The 21,882-nt window shown below is 40.7% G+C and overlaps 1 protein-coding gene across 1 annotated transcript in view; it reads right to left on the bottom strand.

The window, feature by feature from the left end:
- Positions 1 to 21,882, bottom strand: part of PLCL2 (phospholipase C like 2) — a 178,486-nt gene that overhangs the window by 16,440 nt on the left and 140,164 nt on the right. Inside the window, exon 5 of the mRNA XM_012766972.2 lies at positions 3,775 to 3,884. Coding sequence (XP_012622426.2) covers positions 3,775 to 3,884 — 110 coding nt within the window. The remainder of the gene's footprint in view (positions 1 to 3,774; positions 3,885 to 21,882) is intronic.

The following is a 21,882-nucleotide window of genomic DNA, read 5'->3' as shown; positions in this document are numbered from 1 at the left end:
TACTGACATACCTTATTAAATATCTGAGACACTAGTGCTTGTGAGATGCACCAGTGTTTTATGTACCCTAAGAAAGAAAAACCACTATCAATTTAAATATGACACAATGAAAGATGCAATGGACTATAAGATACACACCAATTTCAAAGATGTCAACAATGTGAAGAAAAAGTAGGACTCAGAATCAATAAAATATATCTCCATCCACCCATCCATCTAGCCAGATGTACGCATATAGAAAGGTTGCTGGAATAAGATCACCTACATCTAATAATGGTTATTTCTCAGAGGGGGGATCCGAGTTCATTTAAAAACTTATATCTTTTCTACATTAAAAAAGATGAATTTATAAAAATAAACGAATGATTTTTATTCAAGAAGAAAAAAGACTGGAAGTGAATATGACAGAATGTTAATAGTACATACTATTAACATAGTCTACTATGTGTGATAGTAGATACTATCTACTATAGTAGATAATGGTGATCATGGATGACTTCATTTCTGTATTTTAAAGCAATCTTCAAAATTGAAAAACTGAACAAAGCAAGTAAAAATTCGTAACAACTGGGACAGGCACCCTTAGAAGAAAGGGCTTTCTTACCGGCAGAGTGCCTCCTCTCAGGGTGACCAATGGTCCCAGGTTTGCCAGGCCTGTCCTGGTTTTAGCACTGAAAATCCTACTCCTGGGATGGTTGGTCACCCAATCTCTTGTATGGTTCAGATGAACAGGGTGATGCATCAGAAAAGATACTTTTGATTCTAGAGCAATGGAACTCAGTTTTTTTAGTGTGCCTCAGAGGAACTTGTTAATAAGCAGGTTCCTAGCTTCCACTCTGGGAGATTCTGGTCCAGGAGGTCTGGGATGGGGCTTGGAGAGGGCACTTTTAAGCACCCCAGTAATTGCAATGCCCTGGCCTCAACATGTCAGGGTTCCCTTGGCAAGTCCTCCTGTCTTCCTCCTCCTCCTCTCTCCATGTCCGTAGTCATCTGAAACCCTCCCTAAGCCTCTGTGCCATCAGGAGGCTCCTGCTGTCCCTGTCTACCACACACCATTATGCATGGAGGGCTGCAACCCCTCCAAGCTCACAGCAAAGAAAAGCGGTGGCAGGAACGCAAGGGATCCTGTGCCCACCCTCTAGGAAAATGCTGGTAGCTCAACTCAGACCCAAACTCATGTTCAAGACCCCCATGAACACTCATTCTTCTAAAGAAAGTTTAAACCTGTGAAATACAAGAATCAAAAAAGCCCTTCCATTACACAGAAATGACACAGACACACAGATCTCTCCAATTCTTCCCCATTCCTCATTTAGGTTCCACCATGCTCAAATACCATCTGTAGCAAATATCCTGGAAATTAAAAAAAGACCTATTACCCCATCCTATACATTTATTTCCATATGAACATAAGTCTGAGGTGTTAATTCTCTCTTCTGGACATAATTCAAAAGTAGGTTTCTTCAGTGTAGTTATTTGGTTCAATTACTTCTAAAATATGGCACATTACTTTATGTCAGCTGTTTTTCATTAATATGTGCACCAGGCTCCCATATTCGGTGGCTCTCAGCCCAGTACTTTCAGACTTTAATGTGCCTAAGAATCACCTGGGGATCTTGTAAAAATGGAGGTTCTGGTTCAGCAAGTCTGGGTGGGACTCAAGGTCCTGCATTTCTCACAAGCTCCCAGGTGAGGCCCAGGCTGCTGGCTCCTAGACCACACATGAGTAGCCAGGGTGGTTGACAGGCCAAAGTTTGGTCCCTAAGTCTATATTTGCCTATAATAAAATTAAAGCAAAATGAGCATTTGTTCCTACCACAGGGCTTAAACTGCTATGTTATTTTTTCCTGAGGTTTGCAGGAAATTTGTAGTGTACCCCCCACCTCTCATGGAGAGTAAGTCAGCAAGTTGTAAAGTGAAATCCCTTTTCATTGTAAATTCCTATGTCTGTTGGTCACTGAACTGCAAACCATCGGAGTTAATTCTAAGCAGAAGATATATATATATTTATATATAACATATATATAAAACATAAAAACATATGTAAGAAGGAAAGTGGTTGAAGAGGTCAAGAAATGATTTTAATTATAAAAATGAGTGGGAGTTTAACATGAGAAAATGCAAGTTGGCTAGCTTTGGAAGGAGGACCTTTTATTAAATCAAATCAGAAAATTATTGTCAGCTGCAGAGATGGAGCTTTTAACTTGAGAGGGAATGAGGAAATTAAAAGAGGCAGCTGTGATAATGTCTTTACAGTCTTGAATTTGTTGGGACTCAGAAAATGATATTCCAAGATACAGCGCTTTGACACGCTGAAATAAAGCAGCCGCCTCGGGGTCTCTCTTACTCTCCTCCCATCCCCCAGTCCTGTCTCTCAATCTTCTGTCTCTCCGAACGCACAGGATGAAGTTCCCTTATCTCCCTAGAAACTGGACCCCCACAGAAGAACACAATTGCCTTTGATCCCCTCCCTGAAATTTCATTAACCAGAGAAGATTAAAACTCATATCATAGAGGAAGAGACTGAAAATTAAACACCACACCTACAGCCCAGACAAGCTCTGTCCAAAACTGTCTGTTCTCATGTCCCATTCAATTCCCAAGGAGAATCATTTATTGTCACCCATTATCTAAACATTGGGCCGATTTATTTCCCCTAAAATTCATTTACCATCCCTCAAAATTGCCACTTCTCTCCCCTCCCCTCCCCTCCCCTATGAAGAAGAGTTTATAAGCATCTGGACCTCATTTGGTTGTTAGGCAATCTTCCTCCTGTAATTCCCCTGCTTATACAAGTCAAGTAAATATGCCTGCCTTTTTCTCCTATTAATCTGCCTACTGTTAGCTTATTTTCAGGACCTCCAGAGGGTGGAGGGGACGCTGTCCCTACTCCCCTACAAATTCAACTGGGCATACACCGTGGAGGGTAAATACTGACAGTCATTTTACACTTAGTTGTCCGAGATCTAGAATAAAATAACCTCTGTGCTATTATTATTCACATTCCCAAACACTGAGGAGAAAAGTAAGAACTGTTGGGATAAAACTCAAAAAAGTCTTGTTTTCAACATAAAAGAGTATTATTTTTAAAATCATGCCATATTATACACAGAAGAAAAAAGCCTAAGAGAATGCACAGCAACAGGCCAAGAGTCATTGTCTCGGAACGCTGGGTTAAGTTTACCTTTGAGTATTTTCTGATACTTCTACAATGAAAATGTATTTCTTTTACAATGAAAAATAATAAACGTTAATTTTTAAAAATAGCCTGCCAGGATAGATATACGTATGGATGGCATCTTCCTTGAAGGGAAATTTCTTTCAAATAGCCAATCTTTTACATATTTCCTTTGATTGAGCTCCCCATAATTCTGTTTTTTTCCTGGGATCATATTAACACTAAGGCTGTGATTATACTTTAAAGTATTAATGCAATTTGAGTATCTAGAATCTTTCAATTCCCAATCATTCCTCTTATTGTTATTTTCTATTTCACATATAGCAACTAGGATTTACGAACTTTAAAATGCTTCCAAGGTCCTTTGTCTTTCTAACCATAAAAGTCCCCATGTTCTCCCTCCAATCTGTGACGCCAAGCTCTTGTGCCTGCGCAGCCCCTGGAGGGCAGAGTTCTCCATGTGCTTGCTGTGCTATCACACAGGCCGTAACTTCAGTGGCTGATCATGTACAATGCAGGAAACGTTATACTAAGAGGAAGAAGTGTGCTGAAAAAGACTGCAAGATCACCAGCATCAGAAACAACTCTGTAGATACCTTTAAGATGGTGATATTCCAGGTAAAGCTCTCCACTGCTTTCTGTAGCTTTCGTTCCTTCAAACCTTCCTTGGTGCCTATGCTGTGCAAGTGTTCATGGAATTCCATGGCTGAAAGAAATAAAAAAGATGAAGGACATTACACCCCCATCCAGTCTATGGTAATGAACCGGCAATATTTATTTTTCTAGATATAGCTAAGACCATTCTGACTTCCAATGGATTTTCACAAATGTGCCTATTTAAGAATAATGGGGAGGAAACACTGAAAACGCAAGGTATCAACAAGGGGGAAGGCATCTTAGAGGTCAGCGACCATTCCTCACAGCTTTGAAGGGCAAACAGGACACACGTGATCATTCTCATTCTCATTTCGGAGAAGGGAAGCTCAGCACGCTTCAGAGACCGAAGCCTGCAAAGGAGCAGGCAGAAGAGCTGGGACCCGAAGCTAGGAGTCTGCAGTCTCAGAAGGCAGATTTCAGCGCTACTGAGGGCAGAATGCTGGTATCGGGGATGGAACGAATGCAGTGATGCATCTCTTGCCACGGCACCGCTCTCTCTGAGGTCACGCCAAGCCCACAGTAAAGGGAGGGGGAGGGGGAGGGGGATGGAGAGAAAGACCCAGAACTCTGACTCTGCGTTTATATGACAACTCTTTACACCAGAATTTACATAACCAAATGAATATCCCCTATTGTTCAAAACAGTCTAAGTGGAAGCTTAGATCCTCTAACTAAAATTTAGAATACACAGTTTTTACATAATTTTTTTAAATTTTACGCTTTTTTCTGTCTTAGATGGAAAATCTGAATTCCAAACAACAGCAAGATAACAACTAATAGTAAGACTACTGAATCTAATTGAAACACTCTTAGCATTTTTTTTTTGTCCTTACAGTATACCTTATTGAGAACATACAGCAAAAATATTGTGCTCTAAGGTCAGAACGATTCTTTTCTCTATGTGGTTATGTCATTAGCAACATGCAATTCAGTTCCAGTGTTTCGTGTGTGTGTGTGTGTGTGTGTCCCTCCACTGTGGCAAGGGGACTGCTCGTTTACATAGGTGCAGTGCCTCGCAGCAGCCCTCACAACCAGGCTTTTAACAGTGCTGGACAAACGGGGCCTTTGCAATTCTTAAAAGGATACGAAGATGCAGGGGAACTACCCAGACTAGTTTCCTCTTTTGAGTGAGCAAAAGGTATGGGTGTGAGAGAGTAATTTTGTGGAAGTCATTTGTTTTACGATGACATCAAAACATTACGTGATCCAGAGTCAAACTGCCTATCAAGGTGCACTGAGGTATGTCTTGCTTTTGTCCTGGTCTTCTCTACCTTGATCCTTCTTCCCCTTATATATTTTTTATTAGTTTTTTATTTGTCTTTTTATTGTATCGTTTCTCCTTGCAAATATAAGCTAATGTGTACATATACTCAAAATCCTCCCTTTCTCACACAAAAAGTAGCATACTATGTACACTGTTTTGTACCATGGTTGTTTTTTTCCCTCACGTAACTGCATAGTGGAGATCATTCCATGTCAGGGCATAGAGCTCTTCCTCATTATTTTTTTTAAACAGCTACAGAGACTCCATTTTGTGGACGTACCGGCAATTATTTAACCAGTCTCCTACTGACAGATGTTAAGTTGTTTGAAATCTTTTGCTATTACAAATATGTGGAACTGTTGTAAATTTTGTAAGACATCTTCCGTATTCTTCTGTACAACTTTACTTTTTGGTTGGGCATTCCAATTTCCAATTGCCTTTCTATGCAACACCATTTCGAAGCAACTCTTTATACAGTGATTGACAGTAACTTTATTTCTTAGTGTCTTTAAATATTAAGCAAAAGCTGACATACCTATGATAAATATAATAAACTGCCAATTAGTCTTTTTTATTCTCTATTTTTTCCTCATCTCCTAGGAGCTCTGGGTCTACTTCCTACCATGCTAATAAGGCATGAGAGGCTCATTGGTTTTAAGAAAGAAGGGTAACTGGTACAATTCATTCCGTTGTCTAGGGAACTAACACACTGACCACTCTCCTCCTTTCTCACTTCTCTTTTGCCAGTGAAGATGCCCGAGAACATCCCAATGTGATTAGCTAAGGAAACTCCTTCCACCCCAAAGCTGGTGACCTCGCTCACACAGTGGTCGGCAACCCTATGTCTACTTCTTCCTTTCATTGGATATGCTTGGCTTAACAGAAAAAAAAAACAAAACCCAAAAACCAAAAAAGTGAAAACAATAATGACCATGAATAAATAGGCTGTAATCATGTTCTAAAATCCAGGGTTTTGGCTAGGGCATTAAACCACACACACACACACACACACACACACACACACACACACACACACACACACACAGACACACACACACACACACACAGACACAGACACACACACACACAGACACACACACACACACACACACACTTTCCCCCTCTCTTCACACCTGGGAGACTCCCTGGAGTGTGACTCAGACCCGGCTGGGACCCTAATGATAAGATACTGATGTGCTGGCTTTTCTGTTAAGTTTTAATACTGGCTTCAGCAAGAGATCTGGATTTCTGAACAGGAATCATTGATACTCATAATATTTCTATTTCTGGCAGTCAGGAGGCACCATATTCTCGTGAGTATCATGGAAGCTAAGTGAATGGAACCCATGACTGGAATACAGGATGGGGAAGAGACATGGGAAGTGGAGGGGGAGTAGCTCTCTGCAAACAAGAAGGAATACACTCCATGGATGAAAGATGCTTGGGAAAAGAAACTGGGAAGGGAAATGGAAGTGATACTAACATGGACTACACACTACAATTGCTTGACCAGATGTAGGCTATGTGCAATGTTGTTTATGACACATCAAAAGTGGCACAAAGGTGTAACAAATAGTGGTGGGGATTTTTCAACCATCAGGGTATCTGCTTGGAAGTCTCATTCCTCTGGGGACAGACTGTTTATGTTGCCTTGCTGAACATCTGATCACCAGTAAGGTAATAAGGCAGGGACAGGAGCTGCTATACTGGGCTTAATTCCAATTAGCAAGTAAGAACCTACAGATAATATAAGCATGGAACAGTGGAAGAAGGGAATGCTGAGATTACACAAACATCAACCCTAGATTTTAAGAAAGCAGCTTTCAGAAAGTTCAGAAGACAGGTAGGAACCCAGGGCCAGAGGCAGTAAAAAGACAGACTGCCTTGAGAAGGACTGTGGACTCAAAGAGGAAACACAGTCAAGAGGATAAAAAATGGTATTGATAGGGAAGAAATAGGGAAGCATTTAAAGAAACAAGTGTAGTTGCATACTTGCCTGCTATCAAAAGGTCGTAATTTACAAGTCTATTAAAAATAGAGATAATTCCCCCTTATCTTACCTTCTTAAGATATTTCTCACCCAATAAAAGTTCACAGGGAAGTGCAAAATGTTTTATCAGTGAAACTTTTTTTTTTTTTTTTTAAATGGGAGTAAAAAGGTGATGTATAGAATGTTGGAACAATTATGTTAAAAATATAAAACTCAGAATCTAAAAAGGTGACCAAGACTATGTCAATCCCGAGGCATCTCAATTTTGACCACAGGCTGAAGGCTGGGCCTCAAGATGCCTGAGCCTGCGCTACTTTGTTCAGAAACAAAACCTAGCTCCTCTGGCGGCTATTTCTCTGGTCAGCCTACAGGGGTTAGTTCTACCTCCTGCCTTCTTATGAACTACAGTATCACCATGAACCCCACAGATATGCGATGACCCCTCTGCATTTATACAATGTAAATTTAATATCTGATTTTTTGCATGCTCCGTGTTTACCAATTATCAATGTGTATTTTATCTGCTCTCCTAGAGTGGCAATTCCCTCTGCCCTGGGAAGGGGACTGTTCATTTGCATAGGTGTAGTGCCTAGCAGCAGCCCTCACAAACATGCTCACAATGACGTCTGTCAAATAGATCCTTTACAATGTTTAAAAGGATAAGAAGATGCAGGAGAACTACTCAAAGTAGTTTCTCCTTCTGAGCAAGCAAAAGGAACAGAACACAGCTGCTGTCATTTCCTCAGGGGACACCACTGAGGGCTGTCCCCATGCAGGGACCTGCCAGCACTGTGGGAAGATCATACCAAGGTGGCTTTCCCTGGGCCCTCCAGTTCTTCACCTGTGACATTAAGAGGTGAAACTACTTTACCTCCTCATACTTCTGAAAATAACTGGAATTTTATTGATCCTGAGAAATTTCTTTTGTGATGATCATCTATAAAATCAATATTTAGAAGTTTCTGCATTATGGATTTAAGACAAAAGAGTCCTAATATTCTTAGAGAGTGTGGCTCTTAGCTTGCGTGGCCGGAGCACTGCCTGATGGACTTACTGGAAGCTACGAGCAGACACTGGGGAGATCTAAAGGGAGGCAGATTCCGGACCGTGTCACTGCTGCCGCTGCTGCTTAGTGATGGTGACAAGAATTCCCACTGTGAAAACAATCTTCAGGTTCAGAAATAGAAACCAGCCCAATAATAATGGGAGAATAACAAGCGGGAGTATTTTTTTCTTTCAGGAACAAGTTCTATTTCTCTGTATGTTTCCAGTATCTTCCAAATACTATGCCAGGAGATTTTCATCATAAATTGGTATACTTCAGAGCCATGGATAGGTCTTCATGTTATATTGAAGTTAATTATTTAACAAAATAATTATATTGTTTTCTATTAGTCTATGTCCCATTTCTATCTGATTTAAACTCAATGGCATTACAAAAGTCTCAAAGTGATGGGCTTGTCCATGTTTTCTTTAAAAGTAAAACGTAACATTTTGGGGCAACTATTCAAGAGGTAGGGGAAGAAACCAGGATTCCTTGATTCTACAACCATGTTGCCACCCAAGTAAGACAAGAGGTAACAGTTAATTCTGGCCAAAGAAACTGAAATCTTTGTTAAGATGTGAAATATAAGCTTCCTTTGAAAGCCAAAATGAAGTAGGTGAATAATCCTTTGAAAAGTGTGACACGATTGCAGTGTGCTATCTATTTAATGGTCAAAATATACAGTGTGTTTAAAGACATCAAAGTTTGAAGACTGTGAGCATTTTACATGAACCCAATAAAATGTGCAGGAATAGGAATTATTCATTAGGAGTAAATTATGTCCAGAGATGAGCAGACAGCCAGTGTCTTGTACATAGATACCCCTGCTGGGGCCTGGTGTGACTGCTCTTTCAACAAAAGGACTGCCTTTGACCCTTGGTGACCCTGTGCCAAAGAACCTACAGTTAGGTTCCTCAGACTCCATGACCCCAAGTTTCTGTTCCTAGGCAAAAGCAGTGGGTTATTTTTTTCCTGGAGTGTTAACCTGCTCAAATTTCTCTGTGGTAATGAACTTGAGAACTCAGGAGATAAATAGTAAGCTATCAAACAGCAGAGAAAGACAAATAGAAAATCCATAGTCAGGTGGTGTCTGTGAGAGTTTAATTCAGTTCAGTCTAAAGGGAAGATACAGACTGCATGATCAAGGCTAGGCCACTGGTCCATGAGTGGGGATTGCACAAATCATTTAACCTTTGATTTACAGCTATCATGTTAAATTTTTAAAATGGGTATCACCATACAAAAGTATATTGTAGAATTTTTATGTAAAAAAACATATTTTGGAAAGTTATCACTTCTTTCCATGTCATCTCTAAAATCTAAACAGCTTAGATTTTTGATATAGGTAGGTGTTGGTTTCACATAATTTTCCAATTATTATTTCAAAATATCTTGTAATTTAAATATTTTAAAGGGGTTTTTTGAGGGGCTTAAAGCTTAATGACAATAAAATGAAATGTAATACTGACAGATTGTGTCATGTTTTATAAATATTAATAAATGGGTGAAAATGTTTCTAGATGATATAATTTAAATTAACTCAGAACATTCAGTACAACTGTATACAATTATATTAGAATATACTGTGGGGAAATTTCCACTTCTATCAAATTCTCTGTTTCCTATCACAGATAGCAAACCTAGATGACAACCAAAGGGCTTTAAAAATTGAAAACATGATATATGCAATAAGAAGATACAAAAAGGAGGCTTTTGCTTTGAAAGAAAGTGGAGGCCAAATCAGAAACATGGCATCATCTCCTCTTCCGACGAAATGAATGCCGTCTACTCTTGCCAAACGTAAAGCAGACGACCTTTCAAACATTCTGGTTGGGATTTTCTCTACCAATCTAAATGATACGAATCTAAAATGCAGCATGTAGCACATGGCTAAAAATTTTTAGAAGCAAATACAATTTTAAAAAAATCCTTGTGAACAGACATATTGATCTTAAACTGACACACTTAAACATGAGTTTCTTGACAAAGTTTACTTTGCTGTCCTAAAAAGCTCTTTTATCACAAATATAACCCCAAAAATAATTTTTTGTGGGTTGCAAAACAGAAGCTAAAAGTAAAGACTAAAATCTTTTGTTTATTTGGGGGGGGATCTCATCTGATTTATTTGTTCCTCAAAACATCTTGCTTTTAACTGGACTCAGAAGTAGAAGCTCTGAGAGAGGACAGCCTGCATCTCTTGGCAATCTGGTCCTGGCATTTTTCTCTGGCCTCTTTCACTCTCCTAGCCAAAAGTTTAGCACATTCTGTGGCCTCTTTCTTATTTTTCTTAGTACACTCTTTCTTCAGAGCAACATGCTGGCCTTGGTGTTGCTGGACAGGTGGAGTAACAAGACGCCGAATCTTGGGGGCTTTGGTCCTGGGTTTCTTCCTTCTCTGTTTAAGTGCTTTCTTACAACATATTGGCAGATGGCATCTTCTTTAGAGAGACTGAAAGGTTTGTGGATTCTGCTAGCTCTTTTGGGTCCCAGATGAAGCACTGTAGTATCAGCCAGTCCAGGAATATCCTTCTCTCCTTTTTAAATAATAACCAAGTCGGGAATGCTCAGTTTGGCATCCACAATGCAACCCCAAACAGACTTGTGCTTTCTTTCTCCGGTTCTCTTTGGTCTGTAACAGGCCCTTACTCTTTGGTCTGTAGCAGGCAAACACGGCCAGGGGTCAGAACGCTCTGCTTCACAGGGAAACCTTGCTTGTCCTTCCTATCATTGATTTAGACTGCACTACCCTTCCATTCTTCACCCAGAGCATCAGCAGAAACTTCTGTGGCCATACCCTTCTCATGAAAAGCACAAAGTTTGCATTCATCATCCTCTTCAATGAGTTTCTGGCAGCCAGTGGCTGGGAAGGAGACAGTCAGCTTCATATCAAAGCAGCCGATTGCCTCTAAGTTGCCATGAAAAAAATAAAAAGCCTAAAATCTTTTAAATGGTGACAAAATAAATCTACGTTTACGATATTAAGTTATTTCAAATTTACAAAATTAGGTATAGTGGTATTTTCCCAGACAATGGAATTCCATATGACACAGGTACACTTGGGACCTCATTCAAGAGGTCAGTGTATCAACAGTATCAAAAGTACCTTAACATAACACGGCCTGCACATGCCTATGGTATAACATTGCACTATCTTGAGAACAAAATAGGGTCTGATCATTTCTTCTAACTAACTTACACACAGTACCTGTTTAAATATACAGCTTTTGTAAACTACATGCTCTGCCCTAAAACTCCGGGGATCTGAAGTTTGGGTGTGCTGCTGATAAGTGGGTGTTTACACCCCAATCTTCAAGGAGATATGGAAATGCCTAATTATTTCTCATCGAGTTCCAGTTGGTAGTCTGTTTTCTTGGCCTTCTTCCCAAACAATCTTGGCATTAACAAAAGCCAAATTATTTTAAGATGTATTTTGAACTGTTAAATCCCATTCCACATGAGACAGAAGAGATAAACCAGGTCTCTTAAATATATCCCTGAAACCCAGATGGATGACAAGACCCCCTCGATGCCAAATCCACAGCAGCACAATTTGTGAATGAATTATATGAAGGAGGTTTTCCTCCCTTTGCCAGCACTTTCCACCTGGGTAAATGTAGGTGAGATGAGGCTGTGTAACTTTTCGTCCTCTGTGGAATCTCATTACCACACTACCGTTCTAAACACACGCCACGTGACTCCCTTGGTTGGGATAATACGAGGAATGCTGTGTTTAGCAAGACCCTCCTCACTTCATTCCACTGAGAAATAAAGGGGCCTCCTCCACCACAATTATACATAAAGAGTGGTTTTGTCATGCCCAGGGTATTTTTGTTTGGATCACCTCTCCTACATCTATTCTTTCCTTCTTTCCCACAGTTTGACACCATTACCACAACACACAAGGCCCTTGAAACCATACCCAGTCCAGGTTTCTCCTTCTTTTTTACACCTCTTCTTATTTTAATTTTCTTCTTATTTTAATTTTCAGCATATGGCTCAACAATTTAAAAAGTACAAAGTTATATACAGGGAGCTGTCTTTCCTTTCCCCATCTCCCAGCCCCCTTGCTCCCTTCCACTGGGCAACCACTGTTATTCCTTCTCAGACATCCTTCCAGAGAGAGACGCACGCACGGCACACAGGGGGTGTTCTCCCTGCCCCACCTTTGAAAACGAATGTTAGCAAATAATATACACTGTTTGCCTTGATTTCACTACTATATATTTATTTTTACCTACATTTGTATGTAAGATCATATATATATATATGCAGTGTGTGTGCATAGGCAAGTGTGTACATATATATTAATACATACACACATATATTTATTCTTTTTTATGATAGCATAATATCTCATTATAAGGGTGTATCTTAATGTATTTAACCTGGGCCTGCCTGAACATTTAGATTGTTCAAAATATTACAATGGAAACTCTGTACATATGTCTTTCCCCAAGTATGTGATCATATTTGTTAAATAAACTCTGAAAAAGTAGATTGCTGGTTTAAAGTGTACAGAATTTGAAATTCTGAAATTTACTGCCAAATGGCTTCCCTAGGTGTGGACCCAATTTATATACCCTGCCAATGTGATGCTTATCAGTTTCCCTATATTCTTACCAATCCACCATGAAATGTATATAATGGAACTTGGGAGTCTTTGATACAGACATTTGGTTCTGATAGATGAAAAATGGTATCTGCTTGAAACACCTCACTCACTAGACTTCCAGAAGATAACAGTTTCTCCTCCCGTCTCTCTGGCCACTTAACCTCCTGTGCTTGTTCTTCCACATCTCTCCAACATCTAAACATGGGAGGGCCAGGGCTCCCTCTTCTGTGTTCATAGTCACTTCCTAGACGAGCTTAGTCTCCCAGGTTGAAAGAACATCTTTGCACTTATGGCTTCCAAATGTATTATCTCCAGCCTGGACCTCAAACTTTAGACTTGGCATATCAAACTTAACTTGTCCAAAACAAACCCCTCATCTGCCCTCTCAAACTCACACCTGCCCCAGTCTTCACCATCTTGGTAAATGGCAGCTCCGTCTTTCCAGGATGGAGCAGAAAATCCCAGTCAGACTGACTCCCCCTTTTCTCTCCTCCTACTCCACATCCGATCCATCAATAAATCCTGTTAGCATGATCTTCAGAACGTTTGCTTTTGTCATATAGAATTCTTCAAATGCAGTCTAACACACAAGTTTGTTTGTTTAATCTTACATTAAAGTTTCTGGGTTTGTGTTAGTCCCTTGCCAGGATCTCTGGCCTCGTTTACTGCTCCTGTCTTTGCCATGTGACATTGCATGTTGCTCACTGCTGCTGCTCGCATGGGCCCTATTGCCCTGCATATGCTCTTCTCTCTGCCTGGAATGCCTGTGCCCACCTGCCTTGGCTCCTAGACAAACCATCTCCTTGACTCAACTCCTGCCCTAAACTCTGGTTCAACTACCACCCGAGACACAGCTCTGCACCCCTTCTCTGTGCAGTCAGGGCTGCAGGACAGTGCACGCTCACCCCTGCACTTATACCCTGGGCGGTCATGAACAGCACATATACCTAGCTCCAGCGCTCGACCTGGCACCCTGTGAGGGCAGCTCAGTTTCTGCTCAGACTGAGAGTAAGGACCTCATGTCTGTTGAACAAATGAAAGAATGAGTAAATCTGCAGCATTCTGCCTTCAGTTCAACTCAACAAGTAGCTTTATGCCAGATACTGTTCTTGCTGTTTGGGATATGTGATGAACAAAGATCCCTGCCCTCAAGGAGTTTACACTCTAGTTGTAAGAAGACAGACAACAAGTGATGAACCTCAGTAAATTATCTGTTAAGTTAAAAAAAAAATGACTGTTACAGATAAAGACAAGTAGAGCAGGGTAAGGGATCAAGATCAGGTGTGCTGGGGATGCTTTCGAGCTTTGAGGGTGAAGTAAAACATCCAGTTCTGAATTACAGGCTTATAATCACATCCCATGATTTTCTCTATTTCTTCCCAACCCCTTTTTCCTTTCCTTTTCATCTACTCAAGTGGCTCTTCCATTTGGATGATGGCCAATTCCATCTGTAGGCCCTGCCTCCGTCCCGAGCTTCACTGTAGCTGCTTCAACAATTGACTGGCTATCTCCACTTGACAGTCGAACTGTGATCTCATGTGCAGCACATCTGAAGCAGACCGTCACAACCAACTTCTTCCTGACTAACATCTCAGGCACCCACATTCTGTTGCAGGGAGTAGTATCTGAACGTGGAGGGCACAGGAGAGAGATGAGTCAATCACTGAGTCCTGAGGTGGGTCCCTGACTATTCAGTGACCCCATTGCCTATAACAGTTTCCTGAAATGTCCAAGACATTGACAGATAGAACTTTAAACAAAGGCTTTATAACCAAATAAGTTTGGAAAATGCTGAGTTAAACCAGAGGATATTTAGCTTGCCAAGATATACTGTGAATCTCCAAAGGGGAATAAGTTGCGTTATAAAAATTTGATGATGAAATCCTTTGCCCAAGGAACAGGACTAGTGTTCCCAGAACAGGCTTTGGGAAATGTTGGCAAAATAAATTAATAAATAAAAAAATCAAAATGGGTTAGCCTTGAATTAAAAGGCTTCCATCATTGGGCCCACCCTATATCTCCAACCCTAATTTCTCCTGTTTCCTGAGGCAAATATTTCTCTTCAGCACTAGAAGCACGCTTTTACGATGAAGCCTTCTAAGCTTTGGCCCACCTAAAATGCCCTGCTCCTTCTGCTTAACTTACACAAATCCTGTATTCCCTCAAACTCCACCTCCTTCCCTAGCGAGACCCTCTGAGACTGCTCCTTTCTTCAAACTTCATTCATACCTGTTATCTATACCACTCACTCAGTTGTGTTTTACAAACTTCCATGATAGCAGAGACCTTTATTGTCTTTTTTTGCATTCTAGTAAGTAATCAGTATAATATCTAGTCATGGAACACATTCTACATATCCATGAATGTGCTTTTTCTTTAATATATTAATATGTTATTGACATGCATTGACCTACAATGAAAAGTATGATGACCTATAATATGTTAATTAAAGTTGCTTTAAATTCCTTATTCTTAAAAGATATGTTTACCTCTAAATACTGTTAAAAATTCTTAGAATGCATTTGTTCACTTTTACCCAATCCCTTATATATTCCCTTTTACAATTCCTTATATATTTATATTATAGGATTTGTGAAGCATAGAATTTGAGAGCTGGAAAAGTCTTAGAGATCATCTAGGCCAAATTACTTTATTTTAGACCTGAGGATACCTATTACATCAAACCTTCTGGTATTTGTATGAGCAAGGTGATTTATTTTGTTTGTGAACTTTACTTGAATTATAGTTCTTCTCAGCTTTGACAAGCAATTATAATAGAAGTACTAATACCCAAAGTGTTTTTTTTTTTTTTTTAAAACAAGCACCAGAGTTGAAAACAACCTGACCTCACTCCTTACCCCTCCCCAGCAAAGCAGCTGCTGAGATCACCCCGAGAGCTCTCAGAGACTCTGGGTTTACAAAGGAAGGAGGGGAGGAATGTGTGACAAGAGAACACAGATTTGGGATTGGATCACTGAACAGGTACCCCAGGAAGGACAAGCATACCCCTAACTTACCTCCCCTTCATTCATGGTGCTGGGGAAACTGCACCGGGGAAACTATGTTACAGGGAAGGAGTATGCTGTTATAGAAAGGTAACTTGGCTGTCACTCGATCACACAGCGAGTGCATGTCTGAGTCTGAGCAGTCACCTGTGCTGTCCCCGTGAGGGACAGAGGCAAGAGGCTCAGGGAGAGAGTGTGCTCTGCTCTACCCTCAAAAGAGAGTTTCTCAAAACCTGGATGTGCTCTTTATAATGCAACTGCCTGAGCTCCACCTCCAAAGATTCAATATTTTGGAGGAGATGCAAAGAGGTTGCACTTTCAACAAGCATCCCCGGGAGATTCTGACCACACTTATGAAAAACACTGTGTGGGACTCTTACAGAAGGATCAGGGTGAGGATTACAGGAGATGGCCGGGGTGTGATGAGATAGGGAGTTTCTAGAAACCAGCTGCTTATTTTGAAGTTTTTGCTCTGAATGAGTTGGCCTTGCTGTCGCCTCTGTGATCACTTCCTCTGCCATCCCTTATCAGTGATGAAGGTCCCTGATGAGGGAATTAAAGAGAGAGACAGAGAAAGAGAGAGAGAGAGAGAGGTCACTGATGCCCCTGCCACGTCTTTACTTCCCGTGGCTTCATTAATTATTAGTTAATTAATTAGCAAGTGCCTAGGAAAGGATCTGGTGAATCAATACGCAGCCTTTAAGAACAGGACAGATGCTGTGGGTTTCACAGGGTCCTGGGAGTCTGATGCAGGCTCCCCATGTCTCAACTTCAGAAAGGGTCACTCTTCACCTTCAAAGTTAGGCATTAACCCTCCCCCTGAGAGCTCAGGCTGATGGGCTGCGATTTATGTGTCCTGTGACATCACATGGGATGACTTGTTTCATCTTTTAGCCTTTTTATGTACCTGTAATCCAGCCATTCCAAAATTGCTGCTTATGCAGTTGATCTCAGGTCACTGCACTTTTAGAACCCATAGGGCCATCAGGGAATCATAAAATCCACTGACACTTTGAAGGAGGAAAATGAAGCAGAGAGGGGTCAAGTGACTAACCTAGAGTCATACAGCAAGACACGGTATAGAGGGCATGAGAACATGGGGATCTGGATTCCTAGGACAGAACCTTTTACTTTTATAAAACAGAGCTGAGAAACATTCTGACATAAACAGAAAAAAAAAAACTTACAAAAGTTCCCAGGTTTCCTTTTGCAAATACAGCTGACTCTTGAACCATGCTGGGGTCAGGGGCACTGACCCCCCCCAAGCTGTAGAAAATCTGTGTATAATTTTTGATTCCCTCCCAACTTAACTACTAATAGCCTACTATTGACTGGAGCCTTACCAATAATATAAACAGTTGGTTAATGCATATTTTGTATGTTATATGTATTACATACTATATTCTTGGAATCAAGCTAGAGAAAGAAATGTAAGAAAATCCTAAGAAAGACAAAATATATTTGCTATTCATTAAGATCATCATAAAGGCCTTCATCTTCATCATCTTCACACTGAGTGGGCTGAGGAGGAGGAAGAGGAGGGATTGGTCTTGCTGTCTCAGGACGGCAGAGACAGAGGAGGTGGAAGGGGACGCAGGAGAGGCAGGCATGCTCGGTGTAACTTTACGAGAATACACTGTAATTTCTGTCTGACTTTCATGCTTTTGTACTTCTCTAAAAATGTTTCTATACAGTACCAATCCTTCTTCCACCATTTGCCTTGGTTCTAGCACCTATACCATAGAAGGGTCCATGTTGCAAAAGAAGTTAAAAGTCTTCTTGAATAATCTGAACCTTTTTTTCCAGATTGTCTGTCAATTTGTTTCTGGCATCACTTTTTCCACGTCTTCTTCCTCATTATCCGGCACTGGTTGGGAAGTACTCATCTTCCTCAAGGCTTTGGTGAATTCCTCTGGTGTGCAGTCTATTAGATCTTGAATTTCTCCAAGATCCATATCTTGAAACCCTTCACTCCTCACCTCTTTTCCCATATCCATAATCTCTTTTATAATTTCCTTGATTGGCTCTGTCATAAAGTCTGTGAAGTCACACATAACATGTGAACACAGTTTTCTCTTGTAAGAATTTATCCTTTCAGGTTTGATGGCTTTCATGGCTTTTTCTATAGCAACGATGGCATCTTTGATGCTGTAATCCTTCCAGACTATCATGATGTTCTCTCTATTGGTGTTCTCCTTCACAGTGTTGACAGTCCTTTCCATGGAGTACTGTGTATAATAAGCCTTAAAGGTCCTTATGACCCCTTGATCTAGAGGCTGAATTAAACATGTGTGTTTGGGGCAAGAAGACCACTCCAATGCCTTTGGTGTTGAACTCATGGGGTTCTGGGTGGCCAGGGTCATTGTCTACTATCAAAAGAACTTTAAAAGGCAGTCCTTTACTGACAAGGTACTTTCTGACTTCAGGAAAAAAGCACTGACGGAACCAATCAGAAAAAGGGTTTTTGTTGTCCAGGCCTTCTTATTGTACAACCCAAAGACTGGTATTTGTCTTTTCTCTTCAAGGCTTGGGGGTGGCAGCTTTATAGGTAAGGGCAGCCCTGATCATAAACCCAACTGGATCTGCACAAAACAGTAGAGTTAGCCTATTTCTTCCTGTTGTGAACTAAAATAAAATTTTAAGGCTCACCTCTACCCTCACTGGCTGACTAAATGGACCTCCTCGTGGCCAAAGGAATATCCTAAAACTAAATTGCCTGCCAGGAGGAAGGAGGTCAGACATGACTTTCATGCCTCACTCTCTTCTAGGGGACATCCTTTGTAACCTATTAACAGGCCTAAGGGTATGCAAGACAAGCCTGCAGGTCCTCAATTTACACAACAAATCTATGTCCTGTGGCTTGTCTTGGATAACAGCTCCTTATGTTGAAAGATTCCAAGCCTTTAGACAAAGCTTCATGTTGTTAACCAATTACAAGCCAAAGAGTCTTTAAACCCACCTATAGCCTGTAAGTTCCCCCCCCCCCACTTTGAGATGGCCCACCTTGTGGGGCCAAACCAATATATGCCTCCCATGTATTGACTTATGACTTTACCTGTAACTCGCCTCTCTGAAATGTATAAAACCAAACTGTAACCCAGCTATAGCGAGTCCACTTGCTCAAGGGTTCTCAGGAGTAGCTCCGGGTGATGGTCCTCAAATTTGGCTCAGAATAAAATTCTTTAAAATTATTTTACAGAGTCTGGCTTTTTTCCCATTGACACTGCCTTAAATCCCACTGCTCGTTTATCTTCCTTACTAATAAATATCCTTTGTGGTATTTTCTTCCAGAATGGGGCACTTTCATTTGCATTAAAAACCTGTTCAGACAGGAGATACCTTTTCACCTCAATGATTTTCTTAATGGCATCTGGGAACTCATCTGCTGCCTCTTGGTCAGCAGAAGCTGCTTCTCTGGTTATGTTGATGTTTTTAAGCCAAGCTTCTTTCTAAAATTATCAAACCATTCTTTGCTGGTATTAAATTCTCTAGCTTTAGATCCTTCACCTTCCTTTTGCTTTAAGTTGTCATATAATGACTTTGCTTTTTCTTGAATCATATTAGAGTCTAAAGGTATGCCTTTCTTATAGCAATCCTGCACCCACATTGAAAAGCTGTATTTACAATAGGAGATAAAAAGATATTTTGCAAAAAGTGCAAGGCTTTCACACCTCCTGGGGTAGCTGTAGCAATGGCTTCAAACATTTCTTTTTCCCTTTTTACAGTCCTTATGCTTGATTCATTTATCTGGAAATGGTGAGCAACTGCAGCTATAGACTTCCATCTACGTTACACATCAAGCAATTCAAATTTTTCATGTAATGTCATGACTTCGGTTCTTGGGAGCACTTCCAGCATGACGAGTGGAACTTTGCATGGGTCCGATGGTGTTATTTGAGGTTTACAGTATTGCACTAAACATGATGAAAAATATGCAAGAACCATAGGTCACTTTTTACTATGATACTCAATTTACTGAAGAGAGAAACTGCTTACACAAAGATGACTACTGTCACATGGCATTTTAAGCAGATACAACACTTGAACTCATTACAATAGCAACAAGAGGTGGCTACAAAATTATTACAGTAGTAAAGTATGTACTACAGTTAATTTTATGCAATTATGATTTAATACTGCATCTTTCTTTGTTTACATTTCTCTTGACTAAATGGCACCATGTACAGTCTGTGTTTGTGTGTGTGTTTTGATAAATTTTAACTTTTTCTAATAGGTTTGTGTACATTTATGGTAGTAAATGATAAAATAGACCAGAATCTACATATATTTTATACATTCATGCCACACCTTTTTCTTAATTCTCTGATGTTTCTAGCCTATGTGGTTCGTTTGGGACTTTTTTGAAATTGTTGCAAATCTCCAAAAAATTTTCCAATACATTTATTGGAAAAAAATCCACCTATACGTGGACCCATGTAGTTGAAACCCATGTTGTACAAGAGTCAACTGTATTTTCCAGCAGAACACTTGTGCTTGCAGAATGAATCTAACAGATGATTTTGTTTACTGTGTTGGGCAAGATAATGATGTGAGTGAACCCAGTGATGGGTGATGACAACTTACTTATCTGATAACCTCAGCTCCTAAAACACACTGAGATCTGCTTTGAAAATAAAGTCTCTGAGCAATCAAACCCAGGTCTCATAGGCTTGGCCTGACATTCTGTTCATTCTTCCCATACAGGAGTGCATCAGGCCCTCATTTTCTTTTAGGTAAGATAAGTCTATCAAATTACAGGGGAGATGCCAACTGCTCAGCAGACTAGATGCAGCAATATAAGGGGGGGGAAAAGGAATGGTGTACAAACAGGCGGCGATAGAATACAAATTAGCAGTCGGAAGTGAGGGCTGAACTGACATCAGGGATGGACTGAACAGGCACAGCAGGCGGCCGCTGAGCGGGTTAAGGGGCTTCCAAACCTAACTGCCTGGGGGAATCACTGGACCGACCCCCAGCATCTCAAGAAGACCCTGAGTTACTAAAACTAAAGGTCAAATCAGTTTTGGCAATCCAAATTTAAGAAAGCAGGGATAGTTAGGACTCATTACAGAAAATTTCCCAGTAAAATGGCTAAAGTAAAGGGTAATTAAATCTTCCATCATTGCAAAGTTACCTTATATTCTACTGTACTCAGTGATGATGCAACCCTGGCCATGCATGAGAATCCCTTAGAGCTTATAGCAAAGAAACTTCTATTTAAAGAAGTCTGGAGTGAGCTGGGTTGTCTTTTATTTAGAGCTTCGTCCTCCCCTCTAACAGTCATTCTGAAAGAGCACAGAACCAATTCTCCTGCCAGAAGAGGAGCCAGGCCCTCACCCAACCAGGAACGCAGGTGTCATCTCTGCCCTGGGCATGCCCATGAGCCAGGGGAGCCGGCAAGGGTCCTCTGCAAGCCTCTGCCTCTCCATAAACCACACTGCCCCCGAGCCAAGGGTGGACCACCTTGCTGGGAACACCCTCAGTTCTGTGGCAGCTTCTGTCCCTGATTCCTTCCTTCTTTTTCCTTCAAATTTAGTTTAGATCAGAATTATGCATGCACATAGTTTAAAGAGCCAAATAATTGTCTGCATTTCCCCTGCCCCAGAAGCAGTCATATTCAACACCTTTAGCTGATTATTTTTCTTTCTTTAGTATGTATGTCCATATAACATGTTTATACTGTTCAGTTAGAATGTGTTTTTTTTAAGCATTAACTATTAAATTCCCCATATGAAGGATGAGAATTTTGCTATTTTTAATCTCCTCACTGACAGACACAGGGATCTAACTGCTTCGTAATCCAGCTTTCAGACAGTTCTTTTCCTTTATCCTTGGCTTCACCCCAATGTCCGGAGGTACCTGGTGCCACCAAATCAGTTCTGAGCTGGTGGACTGCTGTGAGAGTCAGGTGGCTGGTGGGGTCCCCCCACAGCCAGCTTTGGATTCAGCTTCCTTGAGTGGGCAGCTAAGCCAATTATCACTTGTTCAGCTGTTTTTCAGTCTCCAGAATTTTGTTGCTCCCATTTTCTTTGTCCTTATGGATTCATGCCTTTAAAAATACCCCTTACTGTCATTTTAATGAGGTTTTAGAAGGGAGTGGAGATTAAACGCATGTGTTAATTCACCATCTTT

The sequence above is a fragment of the Microcebus murinus genome, chromosome 1, assembly GCF_040939455.1.
Source record: "Microcebus murinus isolate Inina chromosome 1, M.murinus_Inina_mat1.0, whole genome shotgun sequence".
Lineage (NCBI taxonomy): Eukaryota > Metazoa > Chordata > Mammalia > Primates > Cheirogaleidae > Microcebus > Microcebus murinus.
This window is presented reverse-complemented; position numbering and strand designations above follow the sequence as displayed.